This window comes from Kogia breviceps, chromosome X (assembly GCF_026419965.1).
Source record: "Kogia breviceps isolate mKogBre1 chromosome X, mKogBre1 haplotype 1, whole genome shotgun sequence".
NCBI lineage: Eukaryota > Metazoa > Chordata > Mammalia > Artiodactyla > Physeteridae > Kogia > Kogia breviceps.
Window position 1 is genome coordinate 2,959,321 of NC_081330.1, and position 22,597 is coordinate 2,981,917.

General features: G+C 44.2%; 1 protein-coding gene across 1 annotated transcript in view; it reads right to left on the bottom strand.

Moving 5' to 3' along the window:
• Window positions 1-1,333: 1,333 nt before the first annotated feature.
• The window catches only part of PASD1 (PAS domain containing repressor 1), a 107,890-nt gene continuing 86,626 nt past the window's right edge, over window positions 1,334-22,597 (bottom strand). Inside the window, exons 13-19 of the mRNA XM_067023904.1 lie at window positions 16,250-16,376; window positions 13,449-13,594; window positions 5,754-5,933; window positions 5,204-5,401; window positions 4,593-4,855; window positions 3,172-3,382; window positions 1,334-1,459 (exon numbers count right to left, since the gene is read on the bottom strand). Of these exons, the coding sequence (XP_066880005.1) occupies window positions 1,334-1,459; window positions 3,172-3,382; window positions 4,593-4,855; window positions 5,204-5,401; window positions 5,754-5,933; window positions 13,449-13,594; window positions 16,250-16,376 (1,251 nt within the window). The remainder of the gene's footprint in view (window positions 1,460-3,171; window positions 3,383-4,592; window positions 4,856-5,203; window positions 5,402-5,753; window positions 5,934-13,448; window positions 13,595-16,249; window positions 16,377-22,597) is intronic.

Consider the following 22,597-nt stretch of genomic DNA (forward strand, 5'->3'; position numbering starts at 1 on the left):
AAGGTGACCAAGATCAAGGTGATAGCAGGGTAGGTTTTATTCTGAGGCCTCTTCTATTGGCTTGTAGGTAGCCACCGTCTTGCTGTGAGCTGATGTGACTGCCTCTTTGTGCATACAAGGTGGGAGAGGGGGCAAGCTCTCTGTGTCTCTTCTTCTAAGAGCACTAATTCCACTATAAGGGCACCACCCCCATGACCTCATCTAAAGCTAATCACCTCCGAAAGGCCCCACCTCCAAATACCATCCTATTGGCGGTAGAGCTTTAACATATGAACTGAGGGGGACCCATTCAGTCCATAGCACCCTGGTAGAGATCAGGCTACCTGGGGAGTGTCAAGCTTCTCCTGTGGGTATGTGGCCTCACTGTCCCCTTTACTGTAACTCGCCACTGGGGACTGGGGCTTCCTTTGCCTCCTTCCTGCAATGGTTCATTAAAGACTGACATTCAAGGCACACGATGACTTCCGGTTAGGTTATCCAAGCCCCCCCGACCCCGGCTTCCCCGCCTCTGTGCAGACAGCCGGGAAGGTCTCCTTGGTGCTTGACTGAGAGCACATCGCTCTTCCTCCAGGAAGTACTCCTGCCAGAAGGAAGAGAAGGGACCCGCACGCAAAGCAGACGGGCGCTGTGCCCTGGAGCAGCCAGGCTCACCTCTCACGGGCTGTGTCAGGCACGGGCGCAGGCAACACACTGTGTTGGGCGTCGGCTACCCAGAAGACTTGGGCCCACAGCCACTTGGGAAGGCAGGTACCATTTCTAGGTTCCAGAAGTCAGTTCGAAGTTCACAGAGCGTTGTAGTCAAACACAAGTTTTATTAAGCAGAAAAGCTGTGATTACTTTAGCACAAAACTTTTGACCTGGTTTCAGTTTCCCACAGTTGGATCGCTGTTCCCCATGCGTTTCTCCAGCTTGACTGTGGAGGAAGTGCCGGCCTTGACCGTGAAGGCCAAGGCCTCGGAATTTTCACAGCCTGATATGGAACAGCTTCTACTAGATTGCAAACCATGCTAGAAAATACTTCTTGTCAGAAAAAGGCTATTCTCCCCTGAGCAGACCCCGCAGCCCGCCTGCCCGTGGTAGAATCGGTGTCTGCGAGGCTGGGCAGCGCACGCCAGGGATCACAGGGTGCAGCACAACTTCACAAAAACAGGTCGCGTGTTAAACTAACAATTACAAAAAGAAATTATCAGGAAAGAAAATGAAGGATCCATCCCTCCCCACCCCTTACTCCAGGGGACTCTGTGAGCCTCGGAGGTCCCCTGGTCACGCCGGCCTCGTCAGCTTGTCTCCCCCTCTTCTCTCGAGGCTAGAGAGGAAAACACAGGTGGTGCCGCTACTCGTGCAAGTTGGACTGCGCTCCAGACATGAAGTAGCAGATCTGGTCTGGCTCATATTCCGCCTGGTCTTGGAAAGTCTGTAGACCTGAAGAGCCCTGGATTTCTGCCTCAGGGGTTAGTGCCTGCTGGGAAAAAGGGGGACAAAGTAGAGGCCTTTGCTAGAGCTCCTGGGCCCACTCTGCAGTGGTGGGAGAATCCCTTTAGTCTGAGTCAGCAAGCCAGTGAGAAGCAAGACTTTGGAACACAAGCCTGCAAGGTGCCGGGAAAAATTGGAGCTGAGGAGATGGGATCACCCCTGTTTCTCTCTCCCGATGGCATCTTGCCTTAAAGACCAGGAGAAGCAGTCCTGGGCTCTCCCAAACTTGTCTGAGTGCCTCAGGCTACTGGGCCCCGTGTCCGGCCCTCCCGGTCCAGTCCCTACCAGCCATGGCCAGCCGAGGCCTTAGAAGGTCTCTCCGTGCCCCTACCTTTGGCGCTCAGCAGTCGGCTCAGGCTGACTTCCACACTGAGCCTGACTGGCAGCCACCGGGCTCACCTGGGCAACGAGACGGGGAGAGGGGACAACCCGCTCCGGGCTGTGGACAGCGGAGGCGGGACAGACGCACAGATGCTGGAGAAGGAGGGGCCCCTTGGGCTGGGTTTTGAAGGTGATATACGATTTCAACAAGTGGAACTCAAGAGGGTGGAGGAGAAGGTAGAGGGGACAGAAGGAACAGGGCTGCGCTATGGGCAGAAAGCCAAAGGTGGCTGGGGCCCCGGGGAGAGGGAGGGTCCACAGCGTGGAGAAGACGAACCAGAGCAGGGTGGGGGGAGCCCCTGAAGTCTCGTGGACAGGGCGTCTCCGACACGGTCCTGCCTTTGGCTGGCCCACTGCGTTCTCCCTTCTGTGCAACCTTGCGGGGTCCAGCCTTCCCCACTTCCCTGGGATATGTGCTCCGCTCGCTTTGCCTCTCAGGGCCCATCCAGCAGGTAAGTGCCTTGAGAGCAGGCGTGAGGAAGGCTCGGTAACTGAACCACAGGAGCCACCGACCATCTGATGTCCTCGTGCGGGCAGTCCCTCCAATGGGCCAACTTTCTGGAGGGCTGCTGGCCCAGCTGGTCAAGGGGTCTATGTGAAGTTAATCACGGCCATTTAAAATATCCAACCCCTTTCATTCTGCCTTCGTTTACTGTTTTTTTTTCTCTCTTGTTGTTAGTTTTACTTTTTTTAAAAAAGAGGTTAAGTTCTATTACGATTTCTAAAGCCAGAATCCAAACACCCTTTGTAAATGCTATTGGCCAGACTGAGAGCTTGTGGTCCCCAAGGGGCCCGCTGGGAGTGCACCTGGGAAGTAAAACCTGCTATGTGACCTGCCATCTGCACCGGCTCCCGCCACTGCCCTATAGCAACACAGCCAAGACAGATGGTCCCCAAGGTGGGGTCTGCCCTGCCAAACACGGGGCACCCCACGGACGAACACCTTGCACACTCACTCAGTGGAAGGACTCCTGGTTTATTCTCAGTACAAGGAAACATGCCACACCAGGGCTTGCATTTTATAGCACAACTAAAGATCCGGAAGTTCAGAAAGGGGTCTGGGCTGGGGCATTGAGCTCAGCATATGGCAGGGCTCATTTTGCCCAGGAAACATATCTGTGAGAAGTTTCCAAATCAGATCGCCTTTAATATCGCCAAACCCAGCTCACTTTTTCATGGAAGCCTAGGGAGTCTTTTTGCTCAGCCGTGACTGCTTTGAAGTGTGGATTTCACACACAGAACATATGGGGAAGGGTCCAGCGTCGGTGCAGAACTTCCTGACCTGGGCCAGGGGGCAGAGGAGAAGGGGGTGTATACCTGGATCCAGGTAACTTGGTCCTGCAGGGCGACCTGCTCACTGGAAGGCCAAGTATTAACTTGGAGGTAAAGGTGATGCTGTGGGTCCTGTGGCTGTTGCCAAAGTTGCATGTAATCCTCTGGGATCTGCAGCGTGACTAAGCTTGAGTTAGAACTTATCTGAAGCTGAGGGATGACGGTAGAAGAAATCACCTGGCCCTCAGGAAGAAAACTGTAAGAGAAGAAACATGTGACAGTGACACGGGTCTACAAACGATGGCCCAGGAGACACTGTCTTGCTCATCACTAGGTGCTCAAGGCACATTTGCTTCGAGTGGCTAAATCAGGATTCATTTGCTTGGACTCTCACTTTGGCCCGAATAAGTCTCAATTTGCCAAAGTAAAGCGAATGTAAATATTAACCAAAGTTAGTCACTTATATCAAGTGGTTTTGTTTCTATTGCTTGGACAGTCCTGGTTCTTCCACAACGGTAACTTCTGTGGCCTTGTGTCGCTTCACCCCGAAGTCAGGAACTTGCCCTTCGTCACTGAAGGAGCTCCTGGCCGAGACGGGCTTGCAAGGCGTGTTTTCCTTGTCTCAGTCCAGGGCTCCCTCGATCACCCTAAACCTGGAGGCCGTGTGATAAGCAGAGATTTCTGAGCGTCACCCCAAGCGCTGCAGGTTGATTCGGATGATCAGGCCAGGGGGAAGCAGGGCGCTAGCCCCCGCCACGTGTCAGGGACACTGATCCTAAAGGAACACCCAGAAGAAAATCCACAGGGCTCTGGGAGACCCGCTCAGAGAACGGGCATTCATTCAAAACTAGTTATTGGGTGCCAAGACTGTGCTACACAGCCCTTCACTGCTGAGCAGAACCTTCTTTTGCTGGCATTTGGGACCAAAAATGTTATCCCTGGGCAGAAAATGTGCTCGTGTGCTCATACTGCGTCCCGAGACTTGGTCCTTCCGTGTTCTTGGCTCTTTAGGCATCCGGTGGCAATCTAGCAACTCTCTCACACCTGCTTCCTCCATAGAGATCGTCAGTGCCCTGGAGACCCCTTCACCTGCTCTACCGTGACCACTGGCTCCCGCGGAAGTGGAAGAAGGAAGCTCGGAGCCACGAGTCATTCCCCTGGGGACACTCGTAACACTTTAGTATAGACATCCTGTGCTGTGAGACTGGGCTTGGGCGGGTGGAGTCAAGTGATCTCAGGAGTGCCATGCTAATTGCCTAGCTTGGAGACTTCCTGATCTAGCCCTCTGATTTTCACGGAGATGCCTCTGTCCCGTCAAGGCACGCTCGGCTCTGCACCATGCCCGCGGAGGCGGGGTTCAGCGGCCACAGAGCACGATGGGTGGCAGCACGGTCTCCGGTACGGTGTCCAGCCACGAGGGGGAAGCAGTGACCTCAGCCCGCATTACCATTCCATGCACTCCTTACCCACGACTCCTGTCTTCCTGGTCCTCAGGGTTTTCACCATGAGGGTGGCTGGAGAGCTGTTGCTCAGCTACTACTTGGATAGGAAGCGTGACGGGCTGAGCCGGCATAAACATTTGGGTGCTATCGAGGGGCAAGGAGAGGTCAGGTTCGCCTGGCAGGAGAATTTGCAGCACGGGGTTTTCCACAGTAACATGCTGCTGTGACTGCTCCTGCGGCCTCACCTCCTGCTGTGGCAGGCACTGCACCAGCTCCTGAGCGGGCTGCTGTGTCAAAAGAAGAGAGATAACAGAGCCTCTCAGAAATGGAGCACAAACACCCCATCCTCCCAAGATGGAAGACAACAGCAGCGCCGCCTCTCTGGGCGACTCTGCTTGTTTGGGCACGAGCCGCAGTCGCGCTCCCGGCTGTGAGAAGCTGCGGTGCAGCACATATGTACACGCACACGTGCGTGGGTGTCCAGGTCTGGTTGGCCAGGATACTTTTTGATCTCAGGCAAACGAATTGCAGCCAACTGGGTAGCCACTGGCCCCTCAAGGAGAAACAGCTGAGCCCACATTTTCATGAAAATGAAATCCCCTTTCAGCTACGCAGATGAAACAGGCTTTCCATACCTGGAAAGAGGCAACACAGGCCTGCTTAAGCTCCTCAGGGAACTGGAAGGGGTGAGATGAACATGAGGCACAGAAATGCTTGGCCTCCCTGGGGTCTGGGAAGGACCTGCTCCTCAGCTCAGTGCATTGCTTCTTGGGCACTGGCTCCAAAGACTGGGGCTCAGGACCGTGAATGTGGCGTGAGGAAGACGGCTGCATCTGTAAGGACACAGTACCACAAAGGTCTTATTCAGGGGCCACAGCTTTCCTTAGGGCACAAGACATGCTGGTCATGGAGCAAGACTGCCTACAGGCCAGCCCACAGGAAGCCTTGGCTGTACATGAACCACATCTGCCACTGCCAGGGCCTGGCTGGGCCCATCTCAGCTCTTGCAGCCAAGAGAAAAGGGGCAAAGCCGTAAGTCCCTGCTGAAGATCATTCCAGATGTCCCATGCTGCCCTGGAGGCAGCAGCTGTTACTATTAGCAGCCCCTATTGACTAACTCCTTGAAGACTGTCAGGGTCCTTTTCTCCGCTCCCTTCCGCCACTTACATAGAACTGGCCTCTGACCTGGAACTCGGAATCCTGCATTGCCTGGAGCTGCCCCTTCAACGTTTCCAGCGCGTGGCTCTGGTTGTGGATCTCGCCCTGCAGCATCTGCGTCATCTCCTCCACATGCTGCTGGAACTTCTTCATCAGCTCCACCTCCCGTCTGTTGATGTACCATATGATGGACTGTGGCAGTTGTGACTGTGTGAAGGAATCACGTATGGTTCATATACAGGGCCACTGGGTTCTCCACATTCTACCATATTGTTTTATTTCCAAGTTTTGAAAGAATGAGAAAAATGACACTCCAACCCTGATTTCATTCACTACTAGAAAGTTTAAAGAAATGGTTAGGGAATCCAGAAATTCTATATCAGAAATGGATTACAGGGATCATTTAGTCTAATTTCCCCCCTAAACATAAAGCTGTGGAATTGGCCCAGAGACATGAAGTAACCTTCCCTGAGTCCTTAGTGAAAGAGTCAGAGTGAAGCATGTCAGATCGCAAATGAGACACGGGGAAACACCCATCGATGACTCTGCAGGCAACGCAGGAAGAAGAAGCATGCTCAACTGGCACTTCCTTTATTCCAGGCACTCGTCTAAGCACCGTACAGAACTCACAGATCCGATTTTCACAGCCCCCGATCAAGTAGGTACTGTCCATACACAGCCATAGTACTTGGTGGAATACTCTCTGCTTGGCCCTAGAAATCTAATTTTAACTTGAGTACCAGCCTCAGATCTGGAAATAAACAAATGTACAGGTTGATACAATGTGCTGGGGGACAAACTAACGCTTCAGATTGGCTGGAAAGGAGGGACGAGGCAAATCACACGTAGAAGGGAAGCCAGGAAAAGAGCCTTGTGCAAACCATACACATTTAGGTGGCCGGGGAACTTGTATTTTATTCATCAGCCACCTTGCACTGCTGCCAGGAGTGTTCTAAAACACAAATCTGATGGGGGAAGTAACTTGTTCACATCAATGTTGTACAACATGCCTTCTGGCAGCTGTGTGGAAGATGAACTGACAGGAGGAAGTAAGTTTAGAGTCAGAGAGAAGCTAGTCAGGAGGCTGTAGAGGTAATCCAAGGTAGAGATAACAGGGGCCTAAAACAGATCAGAGACAGGAAACAGAAAGGAAGGGTCAGGGGAGTGTGCAAGATGGCAGAGTTGGAAGACACTGAGCTCACCTTCTGCCATGGGCACTCCAAAATTACAACTGTCTACAGAGCAACTGTTGATCAGAAGACCTGAAGACCAGCAGAAGATCTTCTACGGCTACATTTATAAAGAAGGAACCATAAAGAGATGGGTGGCAAGGATGGAGTCACAGGATAGTCAAGACCCAGACCGCCAGAGTGGGTGACCCACAGACAGGAGGATAATTACAATTGCAGAGGTTCTCCCCAAAGAGTGAGAGGTCTGAGCCCCACATCAGACTGCACGGGCTGGTGGTCCTGCCGTGGGAAGATAAGCTCCCAGAAGATTTGGCTTTGAAGGCCAGTGGGGCTTACTTTCAGGAGAGCCAGGGGGCATAGGAAATAGGGATTCCACTCTTAAGGGATGCACACAAACTCTCACACACTCTGATACCCAGGGCAGAAGCAATAATTGGATAGGAGCCTGGGTCAGAACCACCTGCTGATCTTGGAGAATCTCCCAGAGAGGCAGCAGGCAAATGTAGGTCACTCTTGGGACACAGAAACTGGTGGCAGCCATGGGGGGAGCTCGTTCTGGCACAAGGACACTGGTGCTGGCAAGAGCCATTCTGGAGGCCTCTCTCTAGCTTATTAGCCCCAGGACCCAGCCTAGCCCTGGGCCAACAGTCTATAGGTGCCACTTCTGGGACGCCTCAGGCCAAACCAATAGCCAGATAGGGACTCAGACCCCAACCACCATCAGGCTGGCTGCCTTAGGACCACCTGAGCTCCCTGCTACCCCGAGACCTGACCCCATCCACCAGAGGGCTCAGGACATGGACCAGCCCACCAGGAGCTGGCACTAGCCTCAAGACCCCCTGGGCCCCAGCCCTGCCAACTGGCAGGCAGACACCAGTTCCAGGACCACTGTAGCCCCATAGATTGCCCTGTCAGGACGTAAAGACATCACCAAAAAACTACCAGAACTTATAAATGAATTTGGTAAAGTTGAGGGTACAAAATTAATATACAGAAATCTGTTGCATTTGTATACATTAACAACAAACTATCAGAAAGAGAAATTAATGAAATAATCCCAATTATAACTGCATCAAAAAGAAAAGAATACCTGGGAATAAACCTAAGGAGGTTAAAGACCTATACTCTGAAAACTATGAGATACTGGTGAAAAAAACTGAAGATGCCATGAATAGATGGAAAGCTATACTGTACTCACGGATAGGAAGAATTAATGTTGTTAAAATGATCATATTACCCAAGGCAATGTACAGATTCAGTGTAATCTCTATCAAAATACCAATGGCATTTTCACAGAAGTAGAATAATTCTACAATTTGTATGAAAACACAAAAGATGCTAAAGAGCCAAGATAATATTGAGAAATAAAAACAAAGCTAGAGGTATCATGCTCCCTAACTTCAGACTACACTACAAAGCTACTGTAATCAAAACAGAATAGTACTGGCACAAAAACAGACATATAGATCAATGGAACAGAAACAGAGGTCTAAAATGGACCCACACTCATATGGGCAATTAATCTACAACAAAGTTGGCAAGAATATACAACAGAGAGAACACATTCTCTTCAATAAATGGTGCTGGGAAAACTGTACAGCAACATGCCAAAGAATTTCACAACTTGCATAAAAATAAATTCAAAATGGATTCAAGAGTTAAATGTAAGGCCTGAAACCATAAAACTTCTGGAAGAAAATGTAGGCACTATGCTCTTTGACATCAGTCTTTAGTATTATTATTTTTGGATATGTCTCCCCAGGCAAGGGAAACAAAAGGAAAAGTAAGCCAATGGGACTACATCAAACTAAAAAGCCTTTGCACTGCAAAGGAAACTATCAACAAAATGAAAAGGCCACCAACCAAATGGGAGAAAAATATTTGCAAAAGATATATCTGGTAAGGGGTTAATAACCAAAATATACAAAGAACTGATACAATTCAAATCAAAAAACAAACGAGGGACCTTCAAGATGGCAGAGGAATAAGACATGGAGATCACCTTCCTCCCTACAAATACATCAAAAATACATCTACATGTGGAAAAACTCCTACAGAACACCGACTGAATGCTGGCAGAAGACCTCAGACTTCCCAAAAGCTTTGTTTTAGCCATTTGTCCGAGGGTTCTGGCTGTCCGTTTTTTTTGTTTGTTTTTTTTTTTTTTTTAATATAGTTTTTAGCACTTGTTATGATTGGTGGATTTGTTTATTGGTTTGGTTGCTCTCTTCTTTCTTTTTTTATTATTTTCTATTTTAATAATTATTTAAATATTTTATTTTAATAACTTTTATTTTATTTCATGTCTTTTTGTTTTCTCCCTTTTCTTCTGAGCTGTGTGGCTGACAGGGTCTTGGTGCTCTGGCCGGGTGTCAGGCCTGAGCCTGTGAGGTGGGAGAGCTGAGTTCAGTACATTGGTCCACCAGAGACCTCCCAGCCCCATGTAATATCAAATGGTGAAAGCTCTCCCAGAGATCTCCATCTCAACACCAAGACCCAGCTTCACTCAACGACCAGCAAGCTACAGTGCTGGACACCCTCTGCCCAACAACTAGCAAGACAGGACCACAGTCCCATCCATTAGCAGAGAGGCTGCCTACAATCCTAATCAGGCTACCAACATCCCCAAACACACCACTGGACGTGGTCCTGCCCACCAGAAAGACAAGATCCAGCTTCATCCACCAGAAGACAGGCACCAGTCCCCTCTACCAGGAAGCCTACACAACCCACTGAACCAACCTTACTCACTGGGAGCAGACACCAAAAACAACAGAAATTATGAACCTGCAGCCTGCGAAAAGGAGACCCCAAACACAGTAAGTTAAGCAAAATGAGTAGACAGAGAAATACACAGCAGATGAAGGAGCAAAGTAAAAACCCACCAGACCTAACAAGTAGAGCAGAAACAGGCAGTCTACCTGAAAAATAATTCAGAGTAATGATAGTAAAGATAATCCAAAATCTTGGAAATAGAATAGAGAAAATAAAAGAAACGTTAATAAGGACCTAGAAGAACTAAAGAGCAAACAAACAATGATGAACAACACAATAAATGAAATTTAAAATGCTCTAGAAGGGATCAATAGCAGAATAACAGAGGCAGAAGAATGGATAAGAGACCTGGAAGATAAAATAGTGGAAATAACTACCACAGAATAGAATAAAGAGAAAAGAATGAAAAGAATTGAGGACAGTCTCAGAGACCTCTGGGACAACATTAAACGCACCAACATTCCAATTATAGGAGTCCCCGAAGAAGAAGAGAAAAAGGGACTGAGAAAATATTTGAAGAGATTATCTAGTTGAAAACTTCCCTAATATGGGAAAGGAAATAGTAAATCAAGTCCAAGAAGCAAAGAGAGTCCCACACAGGATAAATCCAAGGAGAAACACTCCAAGACACATACTAATCAAACTATCAAAAATTAAATAGAAAGGAAAATTATTAAAAGCAGCAAGGGAAAAGCAACAAGTAACATACAAGGGAATCCCCATGAGGTTAACAGCTGATCCTTCAAGAGAAAGTCTGCAATCCAGAAGGGAGTGGCAGGAAAGATTTAAAGTGGTGAAAGGGAAAATCCTACAACCAAGATTACTCTACCCAGCAAGGATCTCATTCAAATTTGATGGAGAAATTAAAACCTTCACAGACAAGCAAAAGATCAGAGAATTCAGCACCACCAAACCAGCTTTATAACAGATGCTAAAGGAAATTCTCTAGGCAGGAAACACAAGAGAAGGAAAAGACCTACAATAAAAAATCCAAAACAATTAAGAAAATGGTAATAGGAACATACATATCAATAATTACTTTAAATGTAAACAGATTAAATGCTCCCACCAAAAGACATAGACTGGCTGAATGGATACAAAAACAAGACCCGTATATATGCTGTCTACAAGAGACCCACTTCAGACCTAGGGACATATACACACTGAAAGGGAGGGGATGGAAAAAGATATTCCATGCAAATGGAAATCAGAAGAAAGCTGGAGTAGCAATTCTCATAGCAGACAAAATAGACTTTAAAACAAAGACTATTATAAGAGACAAAGAAGGACACTACATAATGATCAAGGGATCGATCCAAGAAGAAGATATAACAATTGTAAATATTTAGGCACCCAACATAGGAACACCTCAACACATAAGACAAATACTAACAGCCATAAAAGGGGAAATCAATTGTAACACAGTCATAGTAGGAGACTTTAACACCCCACTTTCACCAATGGACAGATAATCCAAAATGAAAATAAATAAGGTAACACAAGCTTTAAATGATACATTAAAGAAGATGGATTTACTTGATATTTATAGGACATTCCATCCAAAAACAACAGAATACACATTCTTCTCAAGTGCTCATGGAACATTCTCCAGGATAGATCATATACTGGGTCACAAATCTAGCCTTGGCAAATTTTAAAAAATTGAAATTGTATCAAGTATCTTTTCCGACCACAACACTATGAGACTAGATATCAATTACAGGAAAAGTTCTGTAAAAAATACAAACACATGGAGGCTAAACAATACACTACTAAATAACCAAGAGATCACCCAGAAATCCAAGAAGAAATCAAGTAATACCTAGAAACAAATGGCAATGAAAACATGACGACCCAAAACCTATGGGATGCAGCAAAAGCACTTCTAACAGGGAAGTTTATAACAATACAATGCTACCTTAAGAAACAAGAAACATCTCAAATAAACAACCTAAGCTTACACCTAAAGCAATTAGAGAAAGAACAACAACAAAAAAACAAATTTAGCAGAAGGAAAGAAATCATAAAGGTCAGAGCAGAAATAAATGAAAGAGAAATGAAGAAAACAATAGCAAAGATCAATAAAACTAAGAGCTGGTTCTTTGAGAAGATAAACAAAATTGATAAACCATTAGCCAGACTCATCAAGGAAAAAAAAGGGAGAAGACTCAAATCAATAGAATTAGAAATGAAAAAGGAGGTGTAACAACGGACACTGCAGAAATACAAAAGATTATTAGAGATTACTACAAGCAACTCTATGCCAATAAAATGGACAACCTGGAAGAAATGGACAAATTCTTAGAAAAGCACAACCCTCACTTCTCCAAGTAGGAATCTTTTCTCTGCTGTCCCTGGCAGACGAGCTACCAAGCCTTGGCTCAAACCTTTCCATTGAAGGGGAGGGGGTTCACCACCTGGCGAGGGAACCTAACCCATCTAGAAGGACTTCCTTGAAGGGAGCAAGAAAGTTGCCCACCCTGAGCTGCTCGCTCTTTGCCATAGTTTGATCCACCGGAGACATATCCTCCACTTAAGGAGCAGGATGGCCCTGCAGCTATTTGGATCAAGCTGTCCTGTCCCTCCCAGTCTCCCTTCTCCAGTGCTTTCCACTAAAGACCATGTGACATTTTCCAGCCACTCTCCACCCGGCTTTCAATCTTCTGGGTACACTCCAGTCTGTCAATCCATGGCACCCAGAAACAAGCCTATTACACTATCACATGCAGAGCCAGGCTACACACACTCATTGCTGGTTATTTTGACTATTTTAAATGAAAGTTATATTTAAAGTTTAAATATAAATTAATTCGAAGGAGAAGAGAAACCTATCAACACTGAAAGGGGAACCACAACTTTTTAGCATGATAGAGACATAAAGACAAATGTATTTCTACAGAAATTTTCTTTTAAATAGTTCAAAGAATTTTCATAGCAGTCTAAAAATCCCTGCAAGGCAAGGAGACCATTTCAAGTTGGAGAAACTGAGGCTCAGGGATGTGCCAAGGTCACAGTACTGGGGCCAAACTCAAACAACTGTTTTCCAGCCCTCATTTCTTCTCATTAGAAAAGGATGCCTTTGGCATTTGGAATGAAGAGCCTCGTCTAAGGCTTGGTAATTAATGCATACAATTCCACATGACAGACCATAAACTCATTATCTTGGCTGCCAATCCTGATTATAATAATCGTGTCTAATATAAAAGATGATCACCCAAATCTGTGATTATGTACACAAATTTGGGGGTAGAAGAGCAACAGAATAGTTAATCCAACTGTTTGGATTTGGCCTTGAACCATACATTGGTGCTGACAGTTGAAGGTTGGATATATCTAACGTTCTGAAAGGGATGCTTCTAACCTAATAACAATTCAATTGCGGAAACCTAGCTCGTAGTGGGGCAGTGTTGGCATGGGTAGGCAGGTGATGAGCACAGCTCTTAAAAATAGTGCCTTTTCTTAGAGTTAAGCTTCCTGTTTGGCTCGAACTTTCTCTCAAGCACAAAGTGTCTTTGCATATTTCACATTAAGAGGAGAACAGGATTTGGTCTTAGAGAACCTCCAATCTCCCTGTTGGCTACAGCCCATTGGATTCTCAGCTGCATCAGAAAATCCAGTACAACAGAAACGGTGATACAGTTTAAAAGAACAAAGAGCATGCTTTCTGCAAAGTGAAATTGAGCACAAGAGTGGGAATTCGGGGCTTTGCAGGGTTAGTGGCACAGACGAATATGTGGAGCAAGGCCCCCAGAGGTACCTGATATCCGACATCAGCAGAGTCACTGGAGGACGAGAGGGCCTCCTGGTCCTTCTGGTCTACCTGGTCCGCCTCTTCCTCCTCACCCACCTGCTCCACCTCCTCTATCTGCTCCACAGACTCAAAGCCCTGCAAAGATGATGTCGCTGAGGAAGAAAAGACAGTGGAGTTCATGATGAAAAAGGCAAAAGTTCCAACACTATCAAACAGATTACACAGATTTCTCTGTTTATTTCCTGTTATAAATTATAAAAACAGGAAAGTCCAGTTTTATTCCATGTTAATGATTAAGTGTGCCAGGTACCAGGAGTAATACAGAACACTACTTAAAAATCTGTTCATATTTGAGGGACTTCCCTGGTGGTGCAGTGGTTAAGAATCCGCCTGCCAATGCAAGGGACATGGGTTCGAGCCCTAGTCCGGGAAGATCCCACAGGCCGCGGAGCAACTAAGCCCATGCGCCACAACTACTGAGCCTGTGCTCTACAGCCTGCGAGCCACAACTACTGAGCCTGTGTGCCACAAGTACTGAGCCCACGTGCTGCAACTACTGAAGCCTGTGCACGTAGAGCCTGTGCTCCATCCACACAAGAGAAGCCACTGCAATGAGAAGCCTGTGCACAACGAAGAGCAGCCCCCGCTCCCCACAACTAGAGGAAGCCCGCGCGCAGCAATGAAGACCCAGCACGGCCAAAAATAAATAAATAAATTTTTAAAAATTTGTTAAAAAAATCTGTTCATATTTGAAAATGAAGTAAAAGAAGGGAATGTCTCACTTTACCTCCATCCATCCAAGCATAAGCAGGCACCGAACCCATTCATGTTAAGTGTCTTTTATTTATAAAAGTTCTTTTGGCTCTGCTTCTGGAATTTGGTACCTTTCAACTGATAAAACCAAATCAAACCAAGTCATAAATCACTTCTGTAAAACTAGGTTCCCCAGAATGTGGGATCTTGGGAGTGCCTGAAGCGCTCTTGGAGGTGTTGTGACATGACTTTCCTTCGGCAGCCACAAAAAGCAAAGTGGAGAACATTATTTGAATAATGCAAAATTATAGAGTCATTTCAGAAAAGAGTTTGGCAGTTCTCTTCACACACACTTCCCATATGACCCAGTGGTCCCACTCCCAGGAATTTACCCAAATGAATTAAAAATATATAGGCACACAAAAAACCTCTATGCAAATGTTTACAGTAGCTTTATTTATAATCACCAAAAACTTGGAAACAACCCAGATGTCCTTCTTCAGATGAATGAGTTACAAAAAAACACACACACACACAGAAAACACTGTGGTGCATTCATAAGATTAAGTACTACTCAGCAAGAAAAAAGGAATGAACCATTGATTCACACATGTATGAATCTTAAATTTATTTTTTTAACAAAGCCAGACCAAAAAAGGCTAGACATTGTATGATTCCATTTACATGGCATTCTGATAAAAGGAAAGCAGAGATGGAATGCAGATCAATGGTTGTCAGAGGATGGGGGACAGAGTTTGAGTTCAAAGAGGCAGCACAGAGGAATTTGGGGGTGTGTGTGACATAACTGTTCTCTTTGGTACTGTGGTGATGGATGTATGACTCTTTGCCTTTGTCAAGAACTGCACACCCCAAAGAGTGGATTTTACTGTGTGTAAAGTAAATTGCTCTTATACATTTTTGAAATCACAATCATGGGTTCATGGACTTTGTCCCCGTTTTGTTTTGAAAGGAGTTTTTAAACAAAGCTTTGAGATTGACAGCAATAATGGAAGAACTGTTAACTAGAATATTTCAAAAATAGAAGCATTACTTCTATATGTGGACATTCCACAATACAAGTATGATAAGGTCAGCTAATTGGAGGACATGATTTGCATTATGTATCCACCACTGTTTTAAGTTTTGTATTTTTTATACAATTATATTTATGAACTGTCTTTAATACTGAAACTCCTGTAGTAAGTATCACTGTTTTTGAGAGACTATCACTCCGCCCTTTACTAACAATTCTTTTTATAGTACCGTTTTCAAAAAGCAAGAGGTTTCTTTGGACTGCAACTACTAGGCCATAGCAGAAAAGGCTGCACAAGTATGAGAAGATAAGGTGCTACTCCTCCCAGGACTGAGATCTAGCACCAATCTTTAGATTAAAATTAAATGGGAGATTTACAATGCTTTGTCATTTTCAGGTGTAAAGCAAATGATTCAGTTATTTATATATATATAATTTATATGTATATAATTTATATATATACATATGTATACATATGTATATGTATATATATATACATATATGTATGTATATATACAGATTCTTTTCCATTATAGGTTATTGCAAGATACTGAGTATAGTTCTCTATGCTATACAGTAGGTCCTTGTCATTTATCTATTTTATATATAGTGGTGTCTTATCAGTTAATCCCATACTCCTAATTTCTCTCTCTCCCCAGTCCCCTTTGGTAACCATAAGTTTGTTTTCTATGTCTGTGAGCCTATTTCTGTTTTGTAAATAAGTTCATTTGTATCATTTTTTTAGATTCTACATATTATATTTCAATAAAAACTTTAAAAAATTAAGTGGGAGAGAATAATACCACTCCTAAGCACTTGAACCATTGATAAGATATTCATTTTCACTGCTCTCAAATCATCATCTCAAAAAATTTACAGAAGATGAAGAAAGTTAGAAATCACTCTTGCAATTTCACACCATTATAAATAGAACATTATCTTCGTTTGAAAAACTGTAACTACTCTGTAGGCCACTATTTTTCTTCTGAGAGCCCCCATCCAAATGTCCAAATGTACCCACCTGGCGATTCGGGTATGGTTTCCAAGGAGGATGTGCTGGATGCATAAGATGTAACAGACTTTCCTTTAATGATACGAATAGATTGTTGTGGTCCATACTGGCCAACAATTGCAATATCAGCTTGACCCTAGGAATTTCCAAAAGGGACGGAGAAGTTGACATTTCAATTTGGCAACAAAGATATATAAAACAACAAGAAACTGGCAGAACACAAACTTTGATGCGTTTCACTTCATTTCTAAGATTGTTTCAATAAATTTAATACCTAACACAAAACCATCATGAAACACATACTTGAAAAGAAATTGCTGGAAGATAACAACAAGCAAAGTTTATGGGTGCCACATGCTATCCAACATCAAAACTCAGAAGAGAAATACGGTATAGATGTGCTAAAAGCACAAGCATAAGAAAAATGTGTGCCAACCAAAGGCCGTGGCCATATATACATATATATATATATATATACATATACATATACATATATACATATATACATATATATATATATATATATATATATATATATATATGCACTGCAGAGGTGTTGGTAGCATGCCGGTTCAGAGAAGTGGGAAGACATAGGAGAACTACCCCCACTGATGGGGCCATTTTTCTAGAGGTCCTGCACGTACAGGCTAGGCTTAGAGAAAGGAGAGGATGATTGGGGGCTGTTTAACCACTTCATGTTTTTTACACAAATTAAAGTTGAAAGTATTAGTAGCAAAAGTACCTTTACTATATAGTAGCAGAGAGATGGAAGTGGCCCTGGGGAGCTTCTAGTGCAACTTCCCCATTTGATAGTGTCAAAGAGGAGAAGGTCATACAGCAAGTTAGGAGAACAGTGAATGATATAATCCAGTGACTTCAAAGTCAGTACCACTTTCCCTAACCCTGGTATCTCAATTTAAGCCATTTGTTGCTTTAAACTATATTATATTCCCATTTAGTGATGCACTTCCATTTCCGTAACAACTGGATCCTTTCTGAATAGGCTGGGGCTCACTGCTCATATGAAATTTAAAAGTACCTGGTTTATCAGTGAAATCTTGTACATCTCTGCCAAACCATTGTTTGTTTGTGTGTTTGTTTGGGACTGGATTAAGACATAGACTCATATGCTCATTCTTCCTTAAGGAAGCTGTTTGTTGGAGCGCTTTCATCCAGATCAAATCCCAGCATTTGAACTTCAGGAAATTGTGCAACTTCACTGTTCAAGTACACTGTGTTTTGTACTCTTCAAAATAAGCAATATGTTTCTGGGGATGTGGCAATCTTTTCATTATTTAGAAAGATATTCTGCTCTTTATCATAGCCATATGTCAATTTAGTCACTAGCTCCTTGCTTCCTGGATGATTTTCAATAGAAATGTATATACTTGGGTGTTAAGATGTCCATTTCTGTGCATTCATAATTTTTAGCCCATCAATATAAATGCAGTGAGCTTAAATGATATCAACTGATGGAACCATGTGCGGTAATAGTAAATGGCTTGGGAAAAAACAACGCAAAGAAACTATGTTGAAAGCTAAAAGATTCCAGTTTAAAATACAATTAGGACGAAGGCCTGAAGACAGTCTTTCAAGAGGCAGCTGTTAGCTAAAAGGAAAGATGAAATGAACATGCATACATGGGGGCAGGAAGGTAATCAATAAGCTTTTACAAGTTCAAGAGGAGTTTTGGATTCATTTTTACTCCATAACAGTTTCCATGAACAATACACTAAAGGATTTTAAAGAGAAGCATGGCCTTTGAGGCTAGACACAGAGCAGGCTTCCAATGCAGCCTCCAATACGTGATGCTCTTGTGACCTAGAAAGGAGTGTACGTTGTGGGGGGCGGCACTCCAGAAGTATGTCCCCCAATTTTCACATTTTCCCCTTGATTAGCTTAATGTCAAAAGTGCTCTGCCTAATTTTTAAGAGATGCTTGCATTTTACTTTTTGGAAAAAAAAAAAAGTGCCATAGGGCTTCCAGTCAAGATGACAGACTGAATAGCCATGGGAAAAACCCTAGGTAAAATAGAAGAGAATTTTACAAATGCACTCCTTTTTTTTTTAAAAAAAAAAAGGACAGAAATAAATTAAAAGTCATAGGAATGATCAAAAGCACGATGAATAAGCTCTAGAGAGTAGAGGTCTACTGGACAACATTGTACCTACAGTCAACAATAACGTATACTTAAAAATTTGTTAAGAGGGTAGATCTCATGTTATGACTCTTACGGCAATAAAATAAATTTTCTTTAAAAATAGGGTAGGGCTTCCCTGGTGGCGCAGTGGTTGAGAGCCCGCCTGCCGATGCAGGGGACGCGGGTTCGTGCCCCGGTCCGGGAGGATCCCGCATGCCGCGGAGCGGCTGGGCCCGTGGGCCATGGCTGCTGGGCCTGCGCGTCTGGAGCCTGTGCTCCGCAACGGGAGAGGCCACAACAGTGAGAGGCCCACGTACCACAAAAAAAAATAAAAAAATAAAATAAAAATAGGGTAAAAAAAATTCTCTCTGCAGAATTCCCTGGTGGTCCAGTGGTTAGGACTCGGTGCTTTCACTGCCGAGGGCCCGAGATCGATTCCTGATCGGAGAACTAGGATCCCACGGGCCACACGGTGTGGCCAAAAAATAAATAAATAAAATAAAATAAAATAAAACGAAGCCAAAAAAAGATAAAAATAAATTTTAAAAATTCTCTCTGGATCCCACCTCTTCTCCACCTACTGCTCTGTTTATGTGATTCCGTTGACAGCAAAACTTCTCAAAGGGAAGTCCTCAGCATCTCCAGTTCCACTATCCTCTCTTAAACCTACTCAATCGGATGTTATCTCCCTGCCCCCGTCTACACTCCACCAAAACTTTTCTCAAAGTCAGCAATGGCTTCCAAGTCTTAAATCTAATGGTCACTTCTGAGTCATCAACCTACCTAATTTATCAGCAGCGTTTGGCACTGTCCTCATTCCCTCCTCCTGGAAATACTTTCTTCACCTGGCTTACCTCTTACCTCGCTGGTCTCTCCCTCTCAAGCCTCCATGGCTGAGTCCTTCTCTTCTCTGTGCTCTCTTAACGTTGGGGGTGCTCCAAGCTTACTCCTTTGTCCTTATCTCTATCTTTACTTCCTCCCTTGGTCACTTCATCCAAGCTTTTAGCTTTAAGACCATCCATGTTGATGATTCCCATATCCTTATCTCCAGGCCAGCTCCGCATTTCCAATTAACTATGTAGTAGGCTTCTCAAACATTTTCAAAGCTGAGACCCTATACTACACCTCCCAACAAACACTCCTAAGCCTGCAAATTCTTCCCACAGTTTTCAAAGTTAATGCAATACCATCCTTCCAGTTGCTCCGGTCAAGCACCTTAAAGTCATCCCTAACTTCTCTCTCTTTCTCACACATTTCATCCGATGTCAGCAAATCCAAGGGCTCTATCTTCAAAATATATCGACAAAGAGACCTCTTCTCACAATTGCCACTGTCACTACCCTGGTGCAAGCCATCGTCCTCATCTCTCACTTGGATTGCTGAGATAAGCTCCTAACTAGGCTCCCAGCTTCCACTCTTGCCTCTGCTCCCCACAGCCTATTCTCCACATAGTGAGTCTTTTTAATAAACCAAACGTATCACATCATTCTTCTGCTCATAACTCTCCAATGGCTCCCCGTTTCATTTAGAGTAAAATCCAAAATCCATACAATGGCTTCCAAGGCCCTACTTGACCCGACCGCCGTGACATCTCTGACTCCATCCATACCTACTCTCACTTTTGCTCACTCTTCCCCAGCTATTCCTCTAAATACCAGGCTCACTTCCACCTCAGGGCCTTGCACTGGTTTTCCCTCTGCTTGAATTTTCCCCCAGATATCTTCATGGCTATAGCTTTCTCACCTCCTTCAATCTTTGCTCATACTTAACACTGCCCTCCCCCATCTGTTGCAATTCCAATCCTTCGCTTCCTACTCTACTTTCTTCAATAGCTCTTCTCACCTTCTAATATATGATTTGTTTATTTACTATACTTATCTTGTTTATCGAAGTCTATCTCCTCCTGTTGGAATGTAAGCTCCTCTAGAACAGGAATTTTTCAGTTTTGTTAACTGATGTATCCACTCCCCTCACCTAAAACAGTGTATGTTACTAAGTAGGTGTTGAATAAATATTTGGTCAATGAATTAATAAATGAATCTAAAATGGCCTTTAAAAATAGGTATGTTTAAAATGTTCAAAAATATAAAGAACAGGAAGTCATAAAACAGAGAACAGGACAATATGAGAAAACAAAGAGCTTTGATTTGAAGGCAGATGCTTCACTGCGTAGGAAGAGCATAGATATTGGGACCAGACAGGCTTTGGTTTTAATCTGGGCTCTGCCACTTATTATGTAACTTTGGGCAAGTTTTTCAATAGCAAGAATCCAAGATTCACCATCTGTAAAACTGGAATAATAACGCCTCACAGACTTATTGTGGGGGTCAAGCACCTAGCCCAATGCTTGACACGTAAGTCCTCAATAAAACTTAATCCTAAGTACCACGTCACCCCCCACTCCCGACACCCCTAGATTGAGTTAGGGCTGACCTCCTTAGACCACTTTCTGGATACAATAAGTATCTGTCGAATGAACACATGATTAAGTGCTCAGCACACCGCAGGTGTAAAATCAATGGAAGATGCTTTCATGATTGCTCCCTAACTCAGGTCTGTCCTGTCCTCCTCATTAACACATAATCAGCTTGGGCAGAGTGCTTCTGAGTCTGATATATACTATGGCTCTCGTGCCCCAGCCAGCCCCTGGTACATGCTCAAAGCCAACTCCTTCTAAAGAAGAGTCTACCAGCTCCAGGCACAATGGATTTGAGTGAGAAAGCAACCTGATAATGTACAAGCTCCAATTTTGCCAAAATGCCTGCGTCGTGCAACACAGTCCAGGAACAACAGATCTCTAGGGATGGATGGCAGAATGTCAGAAGCTGGCACCATGAGTCACCTAAACTCTTCATTTAAAATAAAGTATGTGGGGCAGAGTCAATTAGGAAGAATTTGCTTTGGGTTGGCATTGATGCTACTACTTAAAGCCACTGCTGTTCAAATGGTGAGGTGGTGGTTTTGTGGAAAGAACTTTGTTCTCAATACATTGCCTTGTTCTCAACTCCTCGCCAGTTAACAGCTGCTCTCAGTAGAACATGCCCTTTTTGAATACAGCACTGTCCATACTAACAGCTGACGGATCAAAATATGATGATCCCTGGCAGGGGCCAGTGTATGCTTTGTGTGGTTTTCTTCATGTTTCTTTTGCTTAGGTTTAGTTGAGATCCTTGAATCTCTGGGTTTATAGCTTTTATCAAACGTGGACAATTCTCTGGCCATTATTATTTCAAATATTTCTGTACTTCCCTCTACACTTTGGAGACTCCATTTACACATATATTTGCCCACTTGAAGAGTTTCTAACAGCTAATTGATGCTCTTTTCTTTTTTCTTGTTCTTTTAAAACTTGTTTTCTCTTTGGGTTTAATTTTGGAGAATTTCTATTGCTTTGTCTTTAAATCCCCAAATCTACTAAATCTGCAATGTTTAATCTGCCATCAGTCCCATCTGGTGCTGTTTTCATTGCTCAAATTTCAACTTCAGATTTTTCCCCATCTTCCACGTCTCTACTTAAAATTTTGAACATACGTAACACATATGTTAATATTCCTGTCCACTAATTCTAAAACCTGTGTTTGATCTGGGTGAGTACCTATTGATTGGGCTTCCTCTTCAATAAGAGTTACATATTATTATTGCTTTTTTTGAAAGCCTGGTAATCTTTGACTGAATGTCACATATTGTTAATTTTACCTTCTGGGGGTATTGGATAATTCTGCATTCCTATAAACATTCTTCATCTTTGTTCTGGAATGTAGTTAACTTGCTTGATTTGATCCCTTTGGTCTTGCCTTAATGATTTGATAGCCAGAAGCAGAGCAATAGTTAGCCTAGGGCTAATTTTCCCCTATAACTGAGGCAAGACCTTTCTGTGTACTTTTATACCTCACGTGCTGAGCATTATGAGCATTTCTAGTGTGGCTGGTAGAAACAGGTAGTCCCACCAGCCCTGTATGAATGCTGGCACTGCTCCCTGTAATCCTCCTGGGTGGATCTTTCTCCTCACAGATCCCTGGCATCCTCTACCCATACAGCCCTCTCCCCTCTGGTACTCTGCTAGCAACTTTAGACTACCTAGTCTCAGGTCAATGTCCTCAGCTCAGGAATTCCACTGGGATCCCTGTGTGTTCTCCCTCTCGGCTACATGGCCTGGAAACTTGCTAGGTATAAGCTAGGGCAATTGTAGGGCTCATTTGATTAGTTTCCCATCCTTA